Source organism: Ceratotherium simum, chromosome 13, assembly GCF_057802395.1.
Source record: "Ceratotherium simum simum isolate JZ-2026a chromosome 13, ASM5780239v1, whole genome shotgun sequence".
Taxonomy (NCBI): domain Eukaryota; kingdom Metazoa; phylum Chordata; class Mammalia; order Perissodactyla; family Rhinocerotidae; genus Ceratotherium; species Ceratotherium simum.
Genome location: NC_141912.1, coordinates 22,549,340 through 22,569,747, shown reverse-complemented (window position 1 = coordinate 22,569,747; position 20,408 = coordinate 22,549,340). Strand labels below are relative to the sequence as shown.

The window sequence follows — 20,408 nt, the reverse complement described above, 5'->3', positions numbered from 1 at the left end:
TGTGGCTTTTTTCGTTCTCTATTTCTGGCTTCTTTCTTCAAATAGAAGTTCTTCATTTTAATTAAATCAGATGTGTAAATCTTTTCTTTTTTGCTTTGTGCTTTTTATGTATTACTTAAGAAATTCTTTCTACCTTGAGGTCATGATGATATTCTCTTATATTACCTTCCAAAAGTTTTAAGGTTTTGCCTCTTACATTTAGGTATAATCCACCATGAATTGATTTTTGTGTGTGTTGTGAGAGAGCTCAAATTTCATTTTATTCACACAGACAACATATTGTGTCAGCATCATTTATTGTGTAGTCTCCAATAATATATTGCTACCTCTGTCATAAAGCAAGTGTCCAAATATAATGTAGATCTGTTTCTTTGCTTTCTATTCTGTTCCATTGGCCCAATTGCCTAAGCCTGCAGCAAGACTATGCTATCTTAAGTATTATGGCTTATAATTAATTCTGATACTTTTGTGAGGCATTTCCTAACACATTTTTCTTCTTTTTAAAGGATATTTTTAGTCTTTTGCTCTCCCATAACAGCAAAAAAAAAGAGAGATAGAACAAAGAAATTAAATTGGAAATGAAAAAGGAGATAATTAAAGATGCTACAGATATTGAAAAGAAAATCAGAGCATATTATGTACAACATTACACTGATACATTTGAAAACCAATAAAATAAAAAATTCTCCAAATGTATAACTTAACCATCTGACTCAGGAAGTAATTTTTTTTTAGAATTTTGTTTTCTGTTTATTGCTGATCATGTATATAAATGCAATAGATCTTTATTCTGTGTCTAGAAATGTAAACTCATTAATTCTAATAATTCATCTATAGATTATTTTAAACTTTCTATACATATATTCAGATTGTTTGGGAACAAGAAATTTTGTTTCTTCTTTCCAACCCAGATATAGTCTATTTCTTTTTCTTTGCCTTACTGCCTTGGCTAGGAACTATGCCTGCATTGACTAGCAGGCAACTTCATCTTGTTATCCATCTCAAGAGAATACTTTCAATGTTTCATCATTAGATATAATATTTATGGTGGGGTTGTTTTTTGTGGATACTCTTTGTCATGTTAAGATAATTCTCTTCTATTCCTAGTTTGCTAAGAGATTTTATCCTAAATGGAATTTGAATTTGATCTGCAATTTTTGAAATAATCATGATTTTTCTCCCTTAATCTGTAACATGGGGAATTAAATTAATTGATTTTTCTAATGTCAAACCAACTTTGCATTCCTGGCATAAATCCTACCTAGTTATGATATATCATCCTGGATTTTGTTTGCTAATATTTCATTTAGAGTTTTTACATTTAATGTAATTTTCTTTCTTTTTTTTTATTGTACTTGCCAGATTTTGGTATAAAAGTTATGCTAGCTTCTGAAAGAGTTGGTATCAGATCAAAATTATAGTTCCCTAAATGTTTGGCAGAATTTACCAGTGAAATCATCAGCGAAGTTGTTTGCGTCCTGTTAGTTGTTTTTGTTTTAATCAGATTTTGGAAGTTATATATTTTTAGAAATATGTCCATTTCATTCTTTTTCAAGTTTATTGGCATCAAGTTCATGGTATCCTCTATTGCCTTTTAAATGTCTGCAGCATATACGGTATGTCCCATCTTTTTCATTTCTGTCATTGTTCCTTTATGCTGTCATTCTTTTACTCTTAATTAATTTCACCAGAGTTTTGTTAATTTTACAAACCTTTTCAAAGAATTAACTTTTGGCTTTGTTAATCATCTCTACGGTATGCTTTATTCCATTGTCATTTATTTCTGCTTCTTTAAAAAAATTACCTTTCCTTTTATTTCCTTGAGTTTATTTTGCTATTGTTTTTCCAGCTTCTTAAGATGAAAATTTATTTATTTATTTATTTTAGCTTTTCTATATTTATCTATTATCAGAGGTTGGCGAACTATGGCTAGTGGGCCAAATGTGGCCTGTTTTTCTAAATAAAGTTTTACTGACACACAACCATGGTAATTGGTTTACGTGTTATTTACAGCTTCTTTTGTGCTACAATGGCAGCAACCATATGGCCCACAAAGCCTAAAATATTTTAGTGTCTAACTCCTTATAGAAAAGTTTACTGACCCTGGATTAGGTCAAGGTTGTTTATATATTGTTCAAACATTTGTTGTTCTTATAATTTTTTTGTTTGCTACTTCTGTCAATTATTGAGACAGGGGTGCTATAAATTACCATTATGATGGTGAGTTTCTCAATTTGTCTTTGTAGTTCTGTCAGTGTTGCTCTATTTTGGATCTATGGGTATTAGATGACTACAAATCTATCTTCCTGGTGAATTGAATTTTTTATCATTAGGAGAAGATCTTTATTTCTAAAGATCCTTTTTGCCTGAAAGTCTCTGTCTGCAGTTAATATACAACCCCAGACCTTCTCTTGGTTAGTTTTTGAATGGTACATCTGATATATATTTTTCCATCTCTTTACTTCAATGTCCTTTTATTTTTTTAGATAAAATTTACATAACATAAAATTCATCATTTTAACCATCTTAAATGTACAATTCAGTGGTTTTTATTATATTCACAATATTGTACAATCATCACCACTATTTAATTCCAAGAACATTTCCATCACCCCAAAAAGAAACCCTTTATCGGGCCGGCCCCGTGGCTTAGCGGTTAAGTGCGTGCGCTCTGCTGCTGGCGGCCCGGGTTCGGATCCCGGGCACGCACTGAGGCACCGCTTCTCTGGCCATGCTGAGGCCGAGTCCCACATACGGCAACTAGAAGGATGTGCAACTATGACATACAACTATCTACTGGGGCTTTGGGGAGAAAAAGGGAAAAAAAGGAGGAAGATTGGCAATAGATGTTAGCTCAGGGCTGATCTTTCTCACAAAAAAAATATTAAACATAAGTGTTTAATGTTCTGCCTCTGGTAATTCCAATATCTTAAATCGTTGCAGGTCTATGTTTTTTTTTTCATTTTTTATCTGCTATTTCTTCAGGGTCTCATTCATGGCTTGTTTTCTTTTAAGTTTTATGTTTTTTGACTGTGAGTTCATGTTCCTTGGAACATTATCTGTGGGAATTATTTGTAGATTTAGTAGAAATTGTGTTCCTCCAGATAGGATTTGTTTTGACTCTCTCAGCTGTCTGAGAGCATTTCCAACCCAGAATCACTTTAAATTTAATTCTCTTTAGATCATGAAGATAGAGTAATTAGGTTTAAAAGCTACCCAAGAATCAACTGTTATGATTATGAATTATTAGGGGGAAATTCCTTTATCCCTCCCTCCCACCTCTGACTTTGGCACAAATGTAAAAACAAGCATGTCTCCTTGCTGTACTTGCTCTGTGAAGAGGGTTAATTCTTGTTGACCATTACATTTATGGTGGAACTCTTTGAGATTCCAGATTTACATGGGGGACTCCTTTTAGACTGTCCATCTTGGGAAGGCCCTAGACTTATCTCTTGTTTCTGCCTCCCTGTGCAACTATCAAAACAATAGTTTCAGGTCACCAGGCCATAGGCAGGTATACTTAGGGTTAAACCTGATTTCAATGCTTGCTTACCTCCCAAGGTTTCTGTTTTCACTCAGCTTTGGGCTTTTCTGAATTCTTTTCATTCTTGCTAAATTGGCAATGCATTTAGAAGATTTAAACATTTTTCTCAATACAGCATTTTTTATTGTTTTAGAAGAGTGATTTAAAATATTTAGCTCACCACATTGTTGGAAATGGAGTTCTATCAATATTCTCTTTAAAGGATCACTAAAAGCAGAAACCATATATGGACACATATATCCCATAATAGCATCCAACACAATACTAGGCACATCATAGTAGCTATTCAACTCTCCTCAAGGTGCCTCCCTTCTTCCTTCTTCCTTCATGTCTACATTATCCTTCACTCTTAGATTAATTCATTTAACAAATATTTATTAAACACCTGCCTTTACCATGATGCAAAGTGCTGGAAGATTCAGGCAAGATAGTATTTTCTTCTGCAGCACAGAGATAATAGAAGCTCTCTGTGTGAATTCTCTCAACTTTCCTTCCTTCTGCCTCTAAATTTACCATTTCAATGTTGGGCTTGCAGATCAGACCCTAGTGAACTGCATATTTTTTCCCTGATATCAAATCTCTTAACATAAAATTGTATATGTTTTTCAGAGGAAGAAACAGTAACTTAGAGAAATGTGATATTTGGTTTATGCAGAATTTAAAGATAAATACCTATAGGTTTCTTCGGGGCTTAATTTATGACAGGAAGCAATATGAAAAATAGAAGAAGGTTCAGTGTTTATCATTTCAGGAGATTGTGATTACGCATCTCACACTCTAAATGGCAATAAATAAACTAAAGTAGGAAACTATCACTATCTATTATTCTTAACACCTTAGATATGTGGCAATATATAGAATAAGCATTTTTATTAAGCTCTAACCAAGGTAGAGACAGTGGGGATAATGAGAAGAGGAAGGGTTAAGACATGTTAGGCAGGTAGAATCTACATGATTTGGTTGTGTATAGGAGATGAGGATAGTCTCTCTTACAGCCACTTTTAGGCACTTTAGATACAGCCAACTGGGGTAGGCAACCCAGTACATGTATATGAAGAAGAGTTTAGCTATTACCAGTTGACATGAATTAATGACTAGAGTAGAAAAAGGAATGAAATAGCAGGGAGTCAAAGTTATAGGTAAAATAAAAACAAATTACGATTAGCAAAATTTAATAAATGAGAGGGCTGCTTAATAAATGAATGAATGAGAGCCAGCCCTGATGGCCTACTGGTTAACGTTCAGTGCTCTCACTGCCTTGGTGGCCCAGGTTCACTTCTGTGGAACCACACCACTGGTCTGTTAGTTGCCATGCTGTAGCGGCAGCTCACACAGAAGAACCAGAAGGATTTACAACTAGATGTACAACCATGCACTGGATCTTTGGGGAGGAAAAAAAAAAATGAGGAAGATTGGCAATAGATCTTAGCTCAGGACAAATCTTTCTCAGCAAAAAATAAAATAAAAAAATAAATGAATGAATGAGTGCACAAGTGACTAGGTAGCTCTTTACAATACCATGCTGAGAGGTAGAATTGATAGAACTTGGTGGTTGACTGAAGAACCCTTATAAACCCAGGGTGCAACGTGGTCTTGTTTCAGTAAAGTATTACACTACAGTAATTATTATTTCAGCAGAAAAATATAAATGGAAGCATTTCAGAGATTTACTCAGGCTCTTGAGGAAACCTCAAATACCTTTATAGTATTATTTTTAATGCAGAGCAAAATTTCTCTTTTGCCATCTCTCTCACTTTCAAAATCTTTCACACGCTTAGGAAGAAGCTTATAAACAAAACTCTCTCCTCTTCTTTCTGTGTGCTCTGAAACATTCCCCAGCGTCCATCTGAAGTGGCTTCTCATTCTCCCTCACCTCCTCATGATCAGGGTTTATCTAGCCTTTCTAGCTTCTGAAATCCTTCACCTTTGGCTCGGTGTTAGGATTCTGCATAAGTGAGAAGAGCTTCAGAACGAATTCAGCAAGCAGAAGGAGCAGAGAGAAAGGCTGCCAATTTATGACTATTTCTGTTGTTGTTTCTCTGCCACAGTTAAATGTATTCTGTAAGGAAGAGAAATGTATATGTGCAGCTTTGAGTGAATGGGAAGATGAGGGTCCATTTATGGAGATGGGGAACATAGGAAAAGAGACAGTTTTGAGGAAAACATGAGATCATGTGAATGATATGAGTCTAGGCTGCACATCTCTTGCCTTCAATGATGTCAGTTTGGTAGCTGGAAATTGGCCATGTTTGCAGTATTTAAACTACAAAAATTGGCAAATGCTATGCTTCAAGGCCTTTCCCACCCTGAGAGCCAGTAGTTAAACATTTATCAACACGTCACTGTCCAAGAGGCCACTGGATAAATGAGTCTGGGCTCAGGAGACAAATCTGGGCTGGAGACACTGTTGTGGGAGGTATCAGAATATAGATGTGGGGTGGCTTCATGGACTGGCAACAGGGTCCCACACTTAGAAGATCCCCATGTTTGGTTTAATGCTCTGCTGTTGCCACCTTGATATTCTTAATTTTTGAACACAGGGTTTCATTTTGCACTGGGCTGGTATGGGTGGTAGGGTGGTTTGGGCTGGTTGGAGAGTTGCTTGATATACTGCCTTCCTTCCCTCAAAACAGGTATTCTGTCTTATTCACCTATTTAGTAGCACATTTGCACAGACATTTTCCCCATCCGTTTTGTCAAGCTGTGTATTCTTCACAATTGCTTCTATTTTCCTTCCATATTGTTCTCTTCTCTTTGATCTTCTTTTGAAAACTATTAACTGTCAAAGCATTAATGTATTAAGTAACTTTAATAAAAATGTTTCTGCCCAAGATTGTAATGTCCCATACATTCACCCTTCAGCTTGGTATGATGTGATAGTTAACATGGTTCTGGAATCACAGAGAACTGGATTTGAATTTTTGGGTGTGACCTGAAGTAAGTTTCTTTGGTTTCTCTGCACCTTAGTTTTTTCATTTGAGGAAAGAATAATATTTACCTCTGAAGGTTCCTGTGAACATTAAATTAGGTAATCTACATAAAATCCGTGGTACTAATAATCTAACACAATGCCTGGCACATGGTTAAGTGTTCATTAATGGTAGTTATTATTAACATTATTTGTATTCATAGGTGATGAATTAGGAAACCCCAGTAATGAAATTTACACACGACACAGAGTGGCAAGGTCTCAGGAGGCATAAAGGTAATACTAGCAGAGATGTGCTGGAAGATTTCAACTTTTTAAAAATAATTTTCTTGGTCCCACAATATGTACATCCCAGACTGGACTGAACAAAGTACGTCTTACTGAAGTTCTTAATATTCTCAAACCTCCTCTATTTTACCCACACACTGATGCAATCTACACAAACAGCATGGACATGGGCTCTGGGGCACAGCCAGCCATTTAGCCATTTAGCTTTTTTGAGGCAGTGAAAAACCCTTTCCTTGGCATAAAGCTAGGCATACGGTAGGCACTCAAAATATTGTAGGTTATTCTCTCCGCCGCTGTATCCCCAATTCCTAGCACAGAGCCTGGCACACGGTAGCCATTCATTTATAGAATGACCTCATGATAAAGCCGCCCAGGCTTCCCCGTCAGCCCCCTAAACTCTTACTCCTTCTGCGCCTCTGCCCGAGGCGGCGGGCAAAGCCCAAGGGCCCCAGACGCGCGCCAGGCCTAGTTCACGGACTCGCTCCCCCCGCGTGGCCGCAGTCGCTATGGAAACGGCGGGAAATAACAACTCCGTTCCCCCCGGGTGCGGGAGGCCCGCAGAGGCAACGGCAGCGGGAGGAACAGCGGGAGCGACGCGCGGCCCCCTCTGAGTTCACCGCGGTGCCAGCGGAGCCGCAGCGCCGAGCCCCCGCCCCGCCCCGCCCCGCCCCTCCCCCGCCGGCCCTCGAGCGTGGGTAAGTTCCCCGCGGCGGGCGCCTCCCCGGGGACCCCACCCACTGCCCCCCGCCTGGGACTCGGTTGCGCGCCGCTGCCCGCGGTATTCAAACAGTGCCCAAGGGAGCTTCGCCGCGGGGCGGCGCGGGTCATCTGGAGGGGGGGTGGCGAGGGGTCTTGGGAGCTCTCTCCGAAGAAGAATCTGGGCAATTCCAGCCAGAATCTTAATTTCTTTATTTTGGAAGCCAGCAGGAAATTGAGAGGTGAGGGGGCACGGAGAGAAAAGAAAATTAAGTCGTTTGGAAAGAGTAACACAAATAGGATGTTAGAAATTGAGTTTCATCGTATTTATAATTCCTCTGTGTGTGTGTGTGTGTGTGTGTGCGTGCGTGCGTGCGCGCGCACTCGGCTTGCCTGGTTAGAGCCCCTCGCGCGGCTCCTGTCCCGAGGTGGTTACACCTTGCTTCTTCCAGTGGCGTGTGAAACAGGTGTCGTGCGCGCACTGCGAGCGCTGATTGGCTGTGCAGAGTGTGGTGAAATACTTGAACGTGGACCGTGAGTCCTGCAGCCTGTAGGGTCCTCGGCGGGCTGGACGCCGGGCGCACGGCCGTTGCTTCGCTTTTACCTGTGGGTTTGTCTGTTTCCCATTGGTTTCAGGGGCGACCCCGCGCTGTGTGTGCGCTGAGGCCGCTGGGGCAGCGGAGGTGCCCCCCACGGAGAAGCGAGCCGGGCCGGCGTCCCGTGGGGAAGATGAGCGGCAGCGGCACCAGCGCCAGGTCCAGCCACCTGTCTCAGCCGGTCGTGAAGAGCGTGCTGGTGTACCGCAACGGGGACCCCTTCTTCGCGGGCCGCCGCGTCGTCATCCATGAGAAGAAGGTGTCCAGCTTCGACGTCTTCCTGAAGGAGGTGACGGGCGGCGTTCAGGCGCCCTTTGGGGCCGTCAGGAACATCTACACCCCGCGGACCGGGCACCGCATCCGGAAGCTAGAGCAGATCCAGAGCGGGGGCAACTACGTGGCTGGGGGCCAGGAAGCCTTCAAGAAACTCAAGTGAGTCCATGTGTCCCCACCGCCCACCATTTCAGGGTGCACTAAGGTGTGCGGTTGGCACGAGGAAGGGACTGACTCTCGCGTCACCCACACCGCAGTGTGTCGAGGGCTGTGACTGCGCGCGTTGATGCCTCTCCACGCTCCCGCTGCAGTTGGGGTTCGAGTTTGAAAGTGTGACTGGAGAAGGAATTTCACTTGGGTAGCAGCTGTAGAAATAGACTTAAAACGTGTGTATCAGGAACAGGAATCTTAAAAAAAAAAAAAGAAAAGTATTTAGTGACTAAACTGATACTTTAGCATTTTCTGTTCTGCTTTTTCTCTTTCCACTTTTTCTTTTTTCTTGGAACCTATCTTTTAAGTTTACATAAAGATTTCTTAAAAATCACTTTGAAGTATTGGATACTGTATTGTCTCTAGAGGAGAAAGTGCTCCCTGTGTCGTGTCCCCCCCCCCCCCGTTTAAATTCTTGCAACTTTTCATTCCAAGCAGAAGGGACCACGCCTCACTGTTGTGACCCTCCTCTCACCCCTGCATGTTTATGCCGTTGGCATAATGCTAATGCTTGGAAAAGTTTATTGGCTTCCTGTATTTGTCTATATGTCTGTCTCCAGGTACCTGATGGTTAAACCTTCAAGCACAGGGGTCATTATTGGCGCTGATCCCCAGTTCCTGGCAGAGAGCTCACTCATAGTAGTGAATTAGCAAACTGTGCTGAGGTCTGTGAAGGGAAACGATGAACAAGACATCACTCCCGTCTTTTGGACTTCAGAGTGTAACAGGAGACAGATTATATGCACACCAATACTTTTCATGCAAATTACAAAGGGATAAGTGCAATTAGAAGAATAAAGTTATGTGGGAGTTGAGAGTTGAGCGAGATTATTCCTGGTGAGGGTGGGATTGTAGGACAGGTAGAATTTAATATTTCATAGGGTTTTTTTTTTTTTACAGCCTTATTGAGGTAGATGTCATATAACATAAACCACCCACTTTAGTGGTTTTTACTATATTCACAGAATTGTGCAGCGATCACCACAAACTCTTTTTAGAATATTTCTATCACTCCAAAAAGAAACCCCTTACCTCCCAATGTCCGCTTCTCTCCATCCCCTAGTAACCACTAATCTACTCTCTGTCTCTATAGATTTGTCTGTTCTGGACATTTCGTATAAATGGAATCATACAATATGCAGCCTTTTGTGTTTCTGGCTTCTTTCACTTAGCATAGTGTTTTCAAGTTTCGTCCATGTGGTAGCATGTATCAGTACTTCATTCTTTTTATTGTTGAATAATATTCCGTGGTATGAATATTCCATGTTTTATTTATTCACTAATCAGTTGATGGATGTTGGGTTGTTTCACTTTTTGGCTATAATGAATAATGCTGCTATGAACAATTATGTGTAAGTTTTCATTTCTCTTGGGTATATACCTAGAAGTGGAATTTCTGGATCATATGGTAACTATCTTGCATAGTTTTTAATATAATATTTTAATTAAAATTCAGTTTGAGCCTCTGGATAGCAAAAAAATATCTTTACCAGAAATCTGTGCTTGTGAATTCTGATTTTAACTGTATAGAAATATTTTCCCACATATCACTAAAGTTGTCTAATACCATATTTTCTTTCCTAAGTTTGTTTAAATTGAGTTCTAGGTGTTCTGCTTTTTGTTATGCCAGACATTCTTTTTATGGGAGGTGAGGGATGCGATTTGATTTATTTTTCCCTTCCCTGAAACCTCCTTTCTCTAGCTTTGTCTAGCTTCATAGAAAAGAACTAGATGAAGGCGTGTGCTTCAAAGAAACTTGGCACTTAAAATTTAATAGACTGCATTGTGTTCAATACCAATAGTCTGGTTTTTATCCATCACCATACACAGATATATAATAATGTACACCTGAAATTTACACAACGTTTAAGCCAATATGACCTCAAAAAACCCCCCACAAACTAGTGAAGTGCTAGATTAAAGAAAGTATGGAACTCATACCTAGAAATAATCCATAATCTACGTATGAAAAGAAAGATTAAAAAAAAACCTTAAAATCAGGAGACTTGAGACTGAACTGTTTATTAGCTCTGTATCCTTGGGCAAGCCACTTGACTCAGCTAGTCAGTTTCCTAATAAAGAAAAGGAACATGACCATTTCTACCTCACAGAGTTGTAAAAAGTAAATACTATGGATCTGAATGTGTTTCATAAACACCAAAGTGTTACATAGATGTAAAACATCTCTACGGCCAGTTCCTTTTACCATACACTTTATTTTTTATTAAATAGTTTCTATATAAAACAATTTCATGGGAATGGAAATCTGGTTCAGAATCTATTAACAGCTCAAAATTGTAGACTCACTTTAGTAATTCACATTCTCTTTTGTTTATTTGGCACTACCAACTCAAAAGATAAAAACAGGTACAGTTCCAAACCAAATAGAAAGTGCACTTCAAATCACTCTTTATATATACGAGAGATTTGCGTGGTTGTTTTTGCTTTTAATTCACATACAAAAAGCCTGAGTTTGTTATAACAGTGTCCATGGTTAGTTTTCCATGCTGACAGATGAATAGTTTATTTATTTGTGTTAAAGTGGTAGTATCTATGGTTATAATGATAGAAGCCAAGAAGATTTAAATGCTAAATATATGCTTAAATAAATGCTTAGCAGTTGTAAGTTTATATAACAAACCAAGCAACTGGCAGAGCAAAAGAAAGCCGAGAAGATATAGAGGGTAATTCGTGTCATTTGGACCCTAAATGATGTGGGGGAAGATAGCAATGGTGGAAAAATATTTTTCAAATAAAAATGATCAACTTCCTGCTTGAATTTCTTTCACGCAGATTTTTCCTAATAGTTTTGAAACCATGGTTAAACTTCTAGTAGCCATTAAACTTTCATAGCAGAGAATTCTAGAGATTATTATTTTCCCCATGCATTTTTGGAAGTTGACTCTGCTACATTAATCTTGTGGATCTGAGATTAATTTCCTGCACATGACAGTTAGAATGTTTTGGTGTTATGTCAGAAATAAGCCCCTGCAGATTTGCAAAGAGCCATTTTATTGCTAAACAGAGGGGATAGTTGCACTGTCTTATATAGATACTGTTTATTTAGGACAGATATATGATAATTTCCACAGGTATCGATTAAAGCATTCTATTCAAAAAAGCAAACAACAACAATAAAACACATTGCAATAGCCAAAATTAATTTTAATATAAAATTATGATAGTTGAGGTAGAGAATCTATTTATTTATGGTTATAAATTAAATGCTAGATTTATACTTATGTTTTATGTTAAAATGTTTATTTAGCACTTTCTGTGTATGAAGCGCAGAGGAACCAGATTACAGTGATGGAGTTATAGCTTGAAGTTGACAAAGGTATAAAGTTTTCAGGTTGTGCTTATGCTATAGTTAAAGAATGATCACTAGTTAATATCCGTAGCAAACAGTAATGGAATAATAGGGGTCTCCAGAGGTTAACTAGTCCACCCATCTGTCTCTTAGCTGAACCAATACCTAAACCATCCCACATGGCTGAGCATTTCTGTATCATTAAAGTGCTCTCATAGGGAAAAAGATTTCCCAACCTTGCACAGTTGTTACACTAATGCATGCTCTCGTACTTTCTTTGACCTGAAGTCTATGATCAATGGAATTGTTAAGCAGCTTTACAAGCAAACCACTCTTTATATAAAAATTGATATAAATATCAGAAATATCATATATATAGTAAGTAGCTAACCATTGTGGGGAAAAAGATGTTCCCCAATAGAAGTATGTATTTCTAAGAATTCAGTTTCATTGAAGTTTAGAGTAGACACATGTTAGCTCTGGCTGGTGATGCTGAAAGCAGTTCCTTCTAGCTTTTAATTAGTAGCTATTGATTTTTTCTTTAGGCTTAAGTATTTCCTATAGCTTGCTTTACTTTTTAATAATTTTTAAAAAGAAATTTACATATCTGATGCAAAAGCTATAAAAGAAACCCTTATTTTTTTTTTTTTCCCTTCAGTTACTTGGAAATAGGAGAAATCAAGAAAAGACCAATGGAAGTTGTTAATTCAGAGGTAATGCAAATAATATTTTGAAAGTCCAAATAAATAACAGTGCCATTTTTGTGTTTCTTATGGTGTGTCTTAGAGATTTGGATGGCGTTCTAATCATAAGAGATAAGTTGTCTAATGTATATAAATGGGACATTGTATGATTTAAGATAAAGATAACCCTTTCTTTGGATCATTACCAGGAATGAAGAGACTGAGTAGGTGTCCTAAGACATACAGGATTAGACACAATGTTTTCTTATTTTTCCCATTTTCTAGCTACTTGTTCTCTGGTTGAAATCTAGAGGAATTTTCCCTGTCAAGTGGGGAGAGATTCTGAGCACTGTTAAACCAATCTTTACCGAAACTACATCCCCTGTCCTAACTTGCTTCTCACAGTCCAGTGTCTGAAATAGCCAGGATCACCCTGACTGCCCCTGAGACTTTCAAAGGAGCCAGTTGTACTTTCTGTGATGTCAGGAAAACACCTCCATTTTAACTTGGCGTTAAAGTTCACTTGAGCATAGTCACCAAAAGCTTGCACGAAGACTAGAAACGAGTCTTGTGGAACATGTTCAGAACAATCCATTCCACATAGCTTCTGAATCCCTAGTGGAGTTTTCAGATATTTTGTAGGACGTATTCCTTAGTTTGTGGATGAAAAAATAGATTGAAAACAAAGTTAAGGCAACAGCCTTAAATTCCCAGTGAGAGAGGAAAAATTATATTTAAACTCCGATTGGGACTCTGCTCACCAGCCCAGACTCCCCCTTATCCCATTTTGACCCCACATAAACCAGTGTTTCCAATGAGTGTCTTCTGCCAGTGAGGAAATAGCTGACAGAAAAAGGAGTTTTTCCTCATTTGTAGCACAGAGCCCCAGAGAGACTCCTCAGCTCTCGCCATTTCCTCTCACATCATGTTTGTGCCCAACAGGACCAAATAGATCTCTCTAGAAAAAAACTACATGAGAAAAAATTCTAATTGTGAGGTATTTTGAAGAATATGAGATTAAATTCATTATTCAAATAATTTCTGGAAAGAGGTGCTATTCCCAGACATTGTTTAAAATAATTAATATTCTTGTTTGTATTTTTGATTTTCAATGTGTGTCAAATTAATTATTCATGAAAGTGATAAGATTTATAGCTTGAAGTGGACAAAGGTATAAATTTTTCAGGTTGTGCTTATGTTACAGCTAAAGAATGCTAAATATCTGTAACAAGTAGTAAAAAAGGACATTGGTGAATTAGTTCTGGATATAATTTTGTTTGAAGGATACACAACTGTTTGAAGTAGGCTACCTTGCTTGAAACTGGTGACTGAAGCTGAATTTCTATGATAGAATTTGAGATGTGTGAATTCCTAAAAATATGAGCATATATTTACTCTAGGATTCCAGTGTCTTTGATGAAGACATTGTGCCTGGTGAAGTGCAATAGGTGTGTAATAAATTTTTCGAATGTACTTTTTTTTGAAGAAAAGATTATCCTTGGGACTGGCCCCGTGGCGTAGTGGTTAAGTTTGGCACACTCTGCTTTGGGGGCCCCGGTTCGCAGGTTTGGATCCCGGGTGTGGACCTACACCGCTTGTCAGCCATGCTGTGGTGGTGACCCACATACAAAATAGAGGAAGATTGACACAGATGTTAGCTCAGGGTGAATCTTCCTCAAGCAAAAATAGGAAGGTTGGCAACAGATGTTAGCTCAGAGCAAATCTTCCTCAATAAAAAAAAAAAAAAAAGAAAGAAAGAGATCATGCTTTACAAAGGAAGCATTCACAAGGACTCCAGTTAATTTAATTTGCTAATTGTTCTTTCGCTTTAGAGCGGTAGCTATTGTTTTCTCTTTACTTTGGGTCTATGCACGAGCCTCACAGACAAGGTTCTAATTTATGAATGCACATCTCACATGTGAAAAACCCACCCCTTGTCTCTATCTAGAAGACTACATCTCTCCCACTTTATTTCTTACTGCTGATTCCCTCCCCTTTTCCTTTCCTTTTATAGCACAGACCCTGCTGTAGCCTTTCCTTTCTTTCAGTCATTCCCCACAAAGCCTTCCAAAAAGGATAAAAAGAAAGAAATAGAAGAAATTTGGGGATGCAAAGGAGATGGGTAGAGATGGTGAGAAACTGCATGTCTATGCTCTGTAGTGCTTTTGCTCACCCCATCCCAAGCCCCACTGTCCCACTTGCTCCCTGGAACCTTCTCTCCCACTATTGTCTGCCATGACCTTTCCTTCCAGTCTAGACAGGCTGTGTGTTCACTTCCCTGACTTTGCATTCCCAGTCTTGGTCTCCAGCACAGAGACCCTCCTCCCCAAAGACCACACCATGGCCACACTCAAAGCCTGGTTTGAGCAACGGGAGCCCCTACTTTCATTGCCAGAAAGGGAGAGTTTCGGCATCTCAAAAGGGAACTCTGAATGCATTTTCCGATAGAGACATTACTTTAACTGTTGGTTCTATAGTATTATTGCTGTTGTTTTAGGTAGAACACAAGTTAAAAGGCTTTGGTGAGCTGCCCTGAGAATTATTGTGTGTGTGATTCTTTTTTTTTCCTGAGAAAGATTCGCCATGAGCTAACATCTGTGCCAGTCTTCCTCTATTTTGTATGTGGGTCGCCACCACAGCATGGCTGCTGAGGAGTGGTGCATGTCTATGCCTGGAAACTGAACCCGGGCCACTGAAGCAGAGCATGCCAAACTTAACCACTAGGCCATGGGGCCAGCCCCTGTGTGTGTGTAATTCTTACAGTGGAGAAATACCTCTCTCCTTTCCACAACTGATTTTCGTCAAACTTTTAGAATTCAACAAGTTTATAAGTTAGAGGACTGTCTATATACAAAATGTGAAAACAGATTTGATAGACACTGGCCTTTCACAAAAATTATAGATTGTATTTTCTTGATCTAAGATGGTGATTTCCTTTCAACATTTATGTCTGCCAAGAAAAGATTGCACACCTTGTTAAATACTATTGATGACTGCTATTCTTTGGAGTAAGATAACACAGCTTACTCTCAATCTCACAGGGAGGGATTCACAGAATTAATTCTGAAATGGGTTTAGAACATGAATCCATAGAATTGGAGGGTTTAGAGTTGTTTAAGGTGGAAATTCAATGCAGTAGGAGGACAAACAATGTTTATTCAAAGATGTTTCAGTATGAAGGGTGAGTAAAATTACTTGTTCATCAAAATTGAGGGCATTTTCCTCAAATATGAGGTAATTTCATACTATTTGAGTTTTCAGTGTTGGGACTATGTAATAAAAGGCCCCACACCAGTGTACATGATTCAGTTATCCTATTTGCTTAAAACATACTAATTCTAATTATTCCCAGTACATGGTACTGTAGAAGGACCTTTACAGTTCGATGGGGTTATGTAGAACGTGTAGCACTGGGTCCTAAGCCACTGGGGCTAGGAAACCCAGCCAGTGAGTGCTGGGAGTTAGTGGCATTCCTTCCCTCCTCCAGAGCACCCTCACCCAAGTCTGTAATACAATTTGGTTGCTCTTTAGAGAGTTCATAATTTAGACACAATGGTATCCACTTGCTGACCGCAAGTCATGGTAACTAGAATGTGCATGTCACCTCGACATTCAAAGTTCTTTTGTGGTTCCTGTCATTGCCTTTCTGTTCCGTGAAGCTCATCTTTAAAGAGACACTGAAAGGACAACCAGCCCTTTTCCTCTTCCTCTTTCTGGCCATATCATTGGGATAGATAAAGGCAGAACTCGAACGGATCTGTTCCACTAACCTGAGAGAAGCACATGATGTTATTTGGCCAACGCTCCTGGCAGCAGGAGGAAAGGGGAAGGATGATAAAAATAAAGAGGGAGAAGAAAAAGGACATAGGAGTAAGAAAGATGAAAAGGTGACTCTGGTGGTTTGCATCTGCTCCAAAGTCGGGCGGTTTTGGGGCTCAGAGCAGACTTCCCCCACCTCTCTACCCACGTCTTGCTTTTCCTAATATCCCCATAAAGAGATCTTCTAGACTCGCCTTGTACTCTTGCCTCTGCTCCCCAGTCATTTTGTATAGTTGTATTTTCATCTTTCTCCCCACTTTCCCTGCATGAGTGGTGGTTTTAATAAAGATGGTTTTCTCATCTTCTGACCTTGGGAGCTCATCTCCTTGTTTATGTCTCCCCAGTCCTCTCTTTGCTTGCTTCTCTCCCTTCTCTCAGCTCAGTTTCAGAACTCATTCTTACTTTTTTTTTTTTTTGTCAGGAAGATTAGCCCTGAATTAACAGCTGATGCCAATCCTCCTCTCAGAGCTCATTCTATGCTTCCGTGTTCCAGGTCGACTCACCAGCTTCCCTCCTTCCTCTGTAACATAAGCTGTCTGTGGGAGTCCTCTGTCGTTGCTGGAAGCCTCTGATCTGCATGTGGGATTCCTTTCCTCGTCCTTACTAGCCTGCACTGAGTTCTTACCCTCTTGCTTTAACTGACTATGATTTTTGCCTCCTTTCTTCTTCTTTTACTGCCTCATCTGCTTTGCTTTCATGTGCTTGGAGGCTTGTGCTGTGCGGCACGGTAGGCGGAGTGCTGGGGAGCAAAAATGAACAAGACTCGCATAACCTCTCACCTCCAGGAATATACATTGCTGAAAAGACAGATGTGATGTCTCTAGTACCACATGATAAGTGATTCAATTTGGTAGGGATTCAATTCAGTTTGTGTTGAGCTGTTTATTTCAAGTGCTTTTGACTTTACCATGTGGCAGCAAAGCCATTTATGAACTCTTCAAATGGAAGCTTCCTTCCTCTTTGACCTAGAGTTATAGATCCCACTGATCATTCCCCTGGCCCATGTCTCATCCAAAAAGTGAATTCTTCAAATAATGACATACTTAAATAGTTAGAGCTCCAAGTCAGTTTTACTGTATAAGAAGCCTTGGTACACATTATATACAGAGGGCACAAGCGGACAGCTTGGCTACAGAGCACTTATGATGTGCTGGGAACTGTGTTAGGCAGTGGGCGTTGAATGAATACTTCACTGCTCTTGCTCTTTTAGAATCTAGGGGAGGAGACAGGGAAGTAAACCAACATTATTATCCAGGGCACATGTCCTGGGCTAGTGGTATGCTCAGGAGACTGAGGAAGGACAGATGGGATTAGGGTTGAGGGTCAGCCAGTTTACAATGGTTTTAAATATAATAGAATTTTTTATTTTTGGCCTGTCTCTCTTAGATTAAGGTTTTGAGAATGTCCCTTTCTACAACTTCAGTAAGGGGGGATTATTTAATACTGATATCTGTGAAAGAGTCAAAGCCTGTCTCCAACAGAAGGAATGAAAATCAACTTGATGGACAAGAGAAAATGGCAGCCTTGCCGTTGGTCAGGCGTGGAGGATGGAAGTATAGCAAGCTGCTGCAGAGTTAGCGGAGAACGTTGCTTCTCCCACAGTCACACAGCAGCTGTAAAATGCCGTAAGCGCCCCCTATTTAAGCGATTACTGCTTTCTTACTGCTGACACCCCGGACCTGCTTTGCTGGTCCCATATTTTCCTGGGAATCTTTAATTGCTAAACCACCCTGACCTCATAACAACCCCTCGTGCATCCTCACTTCTCCTAATCTCACCCCAAAAACTGCAGTCGATCCAGAACTGACCTCTGCTGCCCTTCCACCCTTCTCAGAATCCTTCCATGACAACCCAAACTTGCCAAGAGGTGATTCCCTCCTCCCTCTTTCTCAGCGCCATTCTGTGGTTTCTCTGAGAGCCATCCACTGCTCTACCAAGTTAGTAAAGCTGATTTTGTCAGACTGCAGGTTGGTTCCTGTGTCCAGTGGTCTTCGGCAGAATAGGCTTTCACATATGCCTCAGAACTGTCCGTTAGATTGTAGGTCTCCAGGAGGTCTGCTAATTTTGTGTGGTACCTAGCATTAATGGGCTGGTAATAGTTTTAATTCTCTATAGTTTTGAATGTTCCTTATCAGCCAGTTAAGGTAGACGTCTGCATGCCTCATGATGCCTAGTTGTTCTGCATTTCACATGTGGGAGGGATGTCTCACATAGCCTAAAAGTCTTCGTGGCCACTACCTGTTTGGATTTTGTTTCAGCGTAAAATTAGTTGGAGTTAAACCTTTGTGTGATACTTTTATTGTCTCTCTAGTATAATTTGGAGCTGTGGTAAATGAATACTGTTCCCTCAGCAAGGATTTATTGTGTGCCTGCTATGTGCCAGGCATTGTGCTTGTCCCTGGGAACCAAACAAACATGGCCCCTGTGCTTGTGGAACTTACTGCTCTTTAGCCTTCCTTGCCTGCTATGCCTCGATTTTAACTCTACCAACATGGATCTGTGTTAGAGAACTTGTAGATTTCTTTGGTTCAAGAGCTATATTTTGAGGGCTAGATAAACAGTTTTTGAATTTTATTATTAATAATGGGTCAGGGAATAATGAGGCTAAATTTTGAGGAGTAATAAACACTTAATTTCTGGAAAATTAGTTCCATTTTGATGGAGTTATAAACAGTTAAGCTACTAATTGTAACCTGCATAACAGCTGGGATTGTTCATTTCCTGATGATTGGATAAAAATGGCTTGAACCTCCACTACTTAGCCTTGGGAATGCCCAATATTCTTCCCAAAATTTCTGTGAATTCCTGTAGGCATTATTATCTCATGAGCACCTCTTCTTCCGAGCTTCTGTTTCGAAAGTATTAATTGAGTTTGTGGACTGTCTTGTTCCCCTACAGGTTGTGTGTCTTTAAGACCCCACCACCTCAGAGATGAGATCCTTTCATTGATGTCCTCACAAATACCCTATTCACACAAGTTTGTGTGTGGTGAAGGTTACCAGTGGTTTGTAGAAATGGAGTAGGTTTTGTAGATCCTGTAGAAGTGTCAACAACTCAAAACTTAATATCAGACTTCCTCATTCTTAAAAATACCTTTTATTTGCCTTAAATGCCTTATTTGTCTCATATGCCAATTCAGGCTCCAGCCCGTGGCCTTGCTTCTTGGCCTCCTCTCTCTTTTTCTCCCTCTGCCCATCTTGTCTCTGTTCTACCCCGACCCCAAGATCTTCTTGATTTCTAATACAGAACAATTTAGAGCTTTATTTTGTTTCCTTGAATCTTGATAACCTGTGCTCTCAGGGTCAGCAGAAAAGATAATTTTTACCCCCTTCTTAACATTTATATTTTTAAAAAATCAAGGGTCTGGTTGGGCTTCCCCTTCTTTTATCTACTCTTCCTCATCTGCTGGTGGAGGGTGCGGGTCATAAGTGCAATGATAGGAAAGAGGAGAGAGCAGGTCAGGCTTGCCTTATTCTAAGTGATCCATCCACGAACAAGCATGCTATCTATAGTTTGGAGAAGTGCTGCCTTGAAAAGAAATCTGCAAATTGATATCTGAAGTAAGACCCCAATGAATGTCTTCCCAAGGAACGGAAGCCTCCTTGTTGGATAAGCATCATATTGAATCCTCTTGAATACACCTCCCTCATTTTAGATTTTCATTTATAAAGAATTTGGATAAACTTTGTTTCTTCTTAGTGGGGTGGGGCGCTGCGGGAATACCTTGGAGTGGAGGAGAGAAAGGAGGAGTTTTTGAAACCTCAAAACATTGCCTTGTCTGGAAAGTTTGTGGGAGTGTGGGTTGTGCTTCAAGGTCAGTTACTCCCGTGAATGTGTTTAAGGTTTTGAATATCATTATTAAAACTTCACATTTCAGTTTAATCATTAGGCGTAATCTCTAATGAAACATACTATGAGATTTGCTACTTAAAGTCTTTTGTTTGGGAATGGGATTCTAGACATTAAATTGGGTGTAATTATTAACCTTTCTGCAGGAAGGCATGGGGCTATGTGGTTTTACTTACTAATCTTTTGCCTGGGAATTCTGGGTTCAAAGCGG

At 39.8% G+C, this 20,408-nt stretch overlaps 1 protein-coding gene across 3 annotated transcripts in view; it reads left to right on the top strand.

Annotated features, from left to right (window-relative positions):
* Positions 1 to 7,900: 7,900 nt before the first annotated feature.
* Positions 7,901 to 20,408, top strand: part of DCDC2 (doublecortin domain containing 2) — a 166,375-nt gene continuing 153,867 nt past the window's right edge. The window contains exons 1-2 of one of the 3 annotated variants that reach the window (XM_087438085.1): positions 7,901 to 8,485; positions 12,505 to 12,559. In XM_087438085.1, the coding sequence (XP_087294211.1) occupies positions 8,187 to 8,485; positions 12,505 to 12,559 (354 nt within the window). In that variant the 5' untranslated portion in view covers positions 7,901 to 8,186. The remainder of the gene's footprint in view (positions 8,486 to 12,504; positions 12,560 to 20,408) is intronic. The other 2 variants (XM_087438086.1, XM_087438087.1) reach the window with 2 other exon arrangements.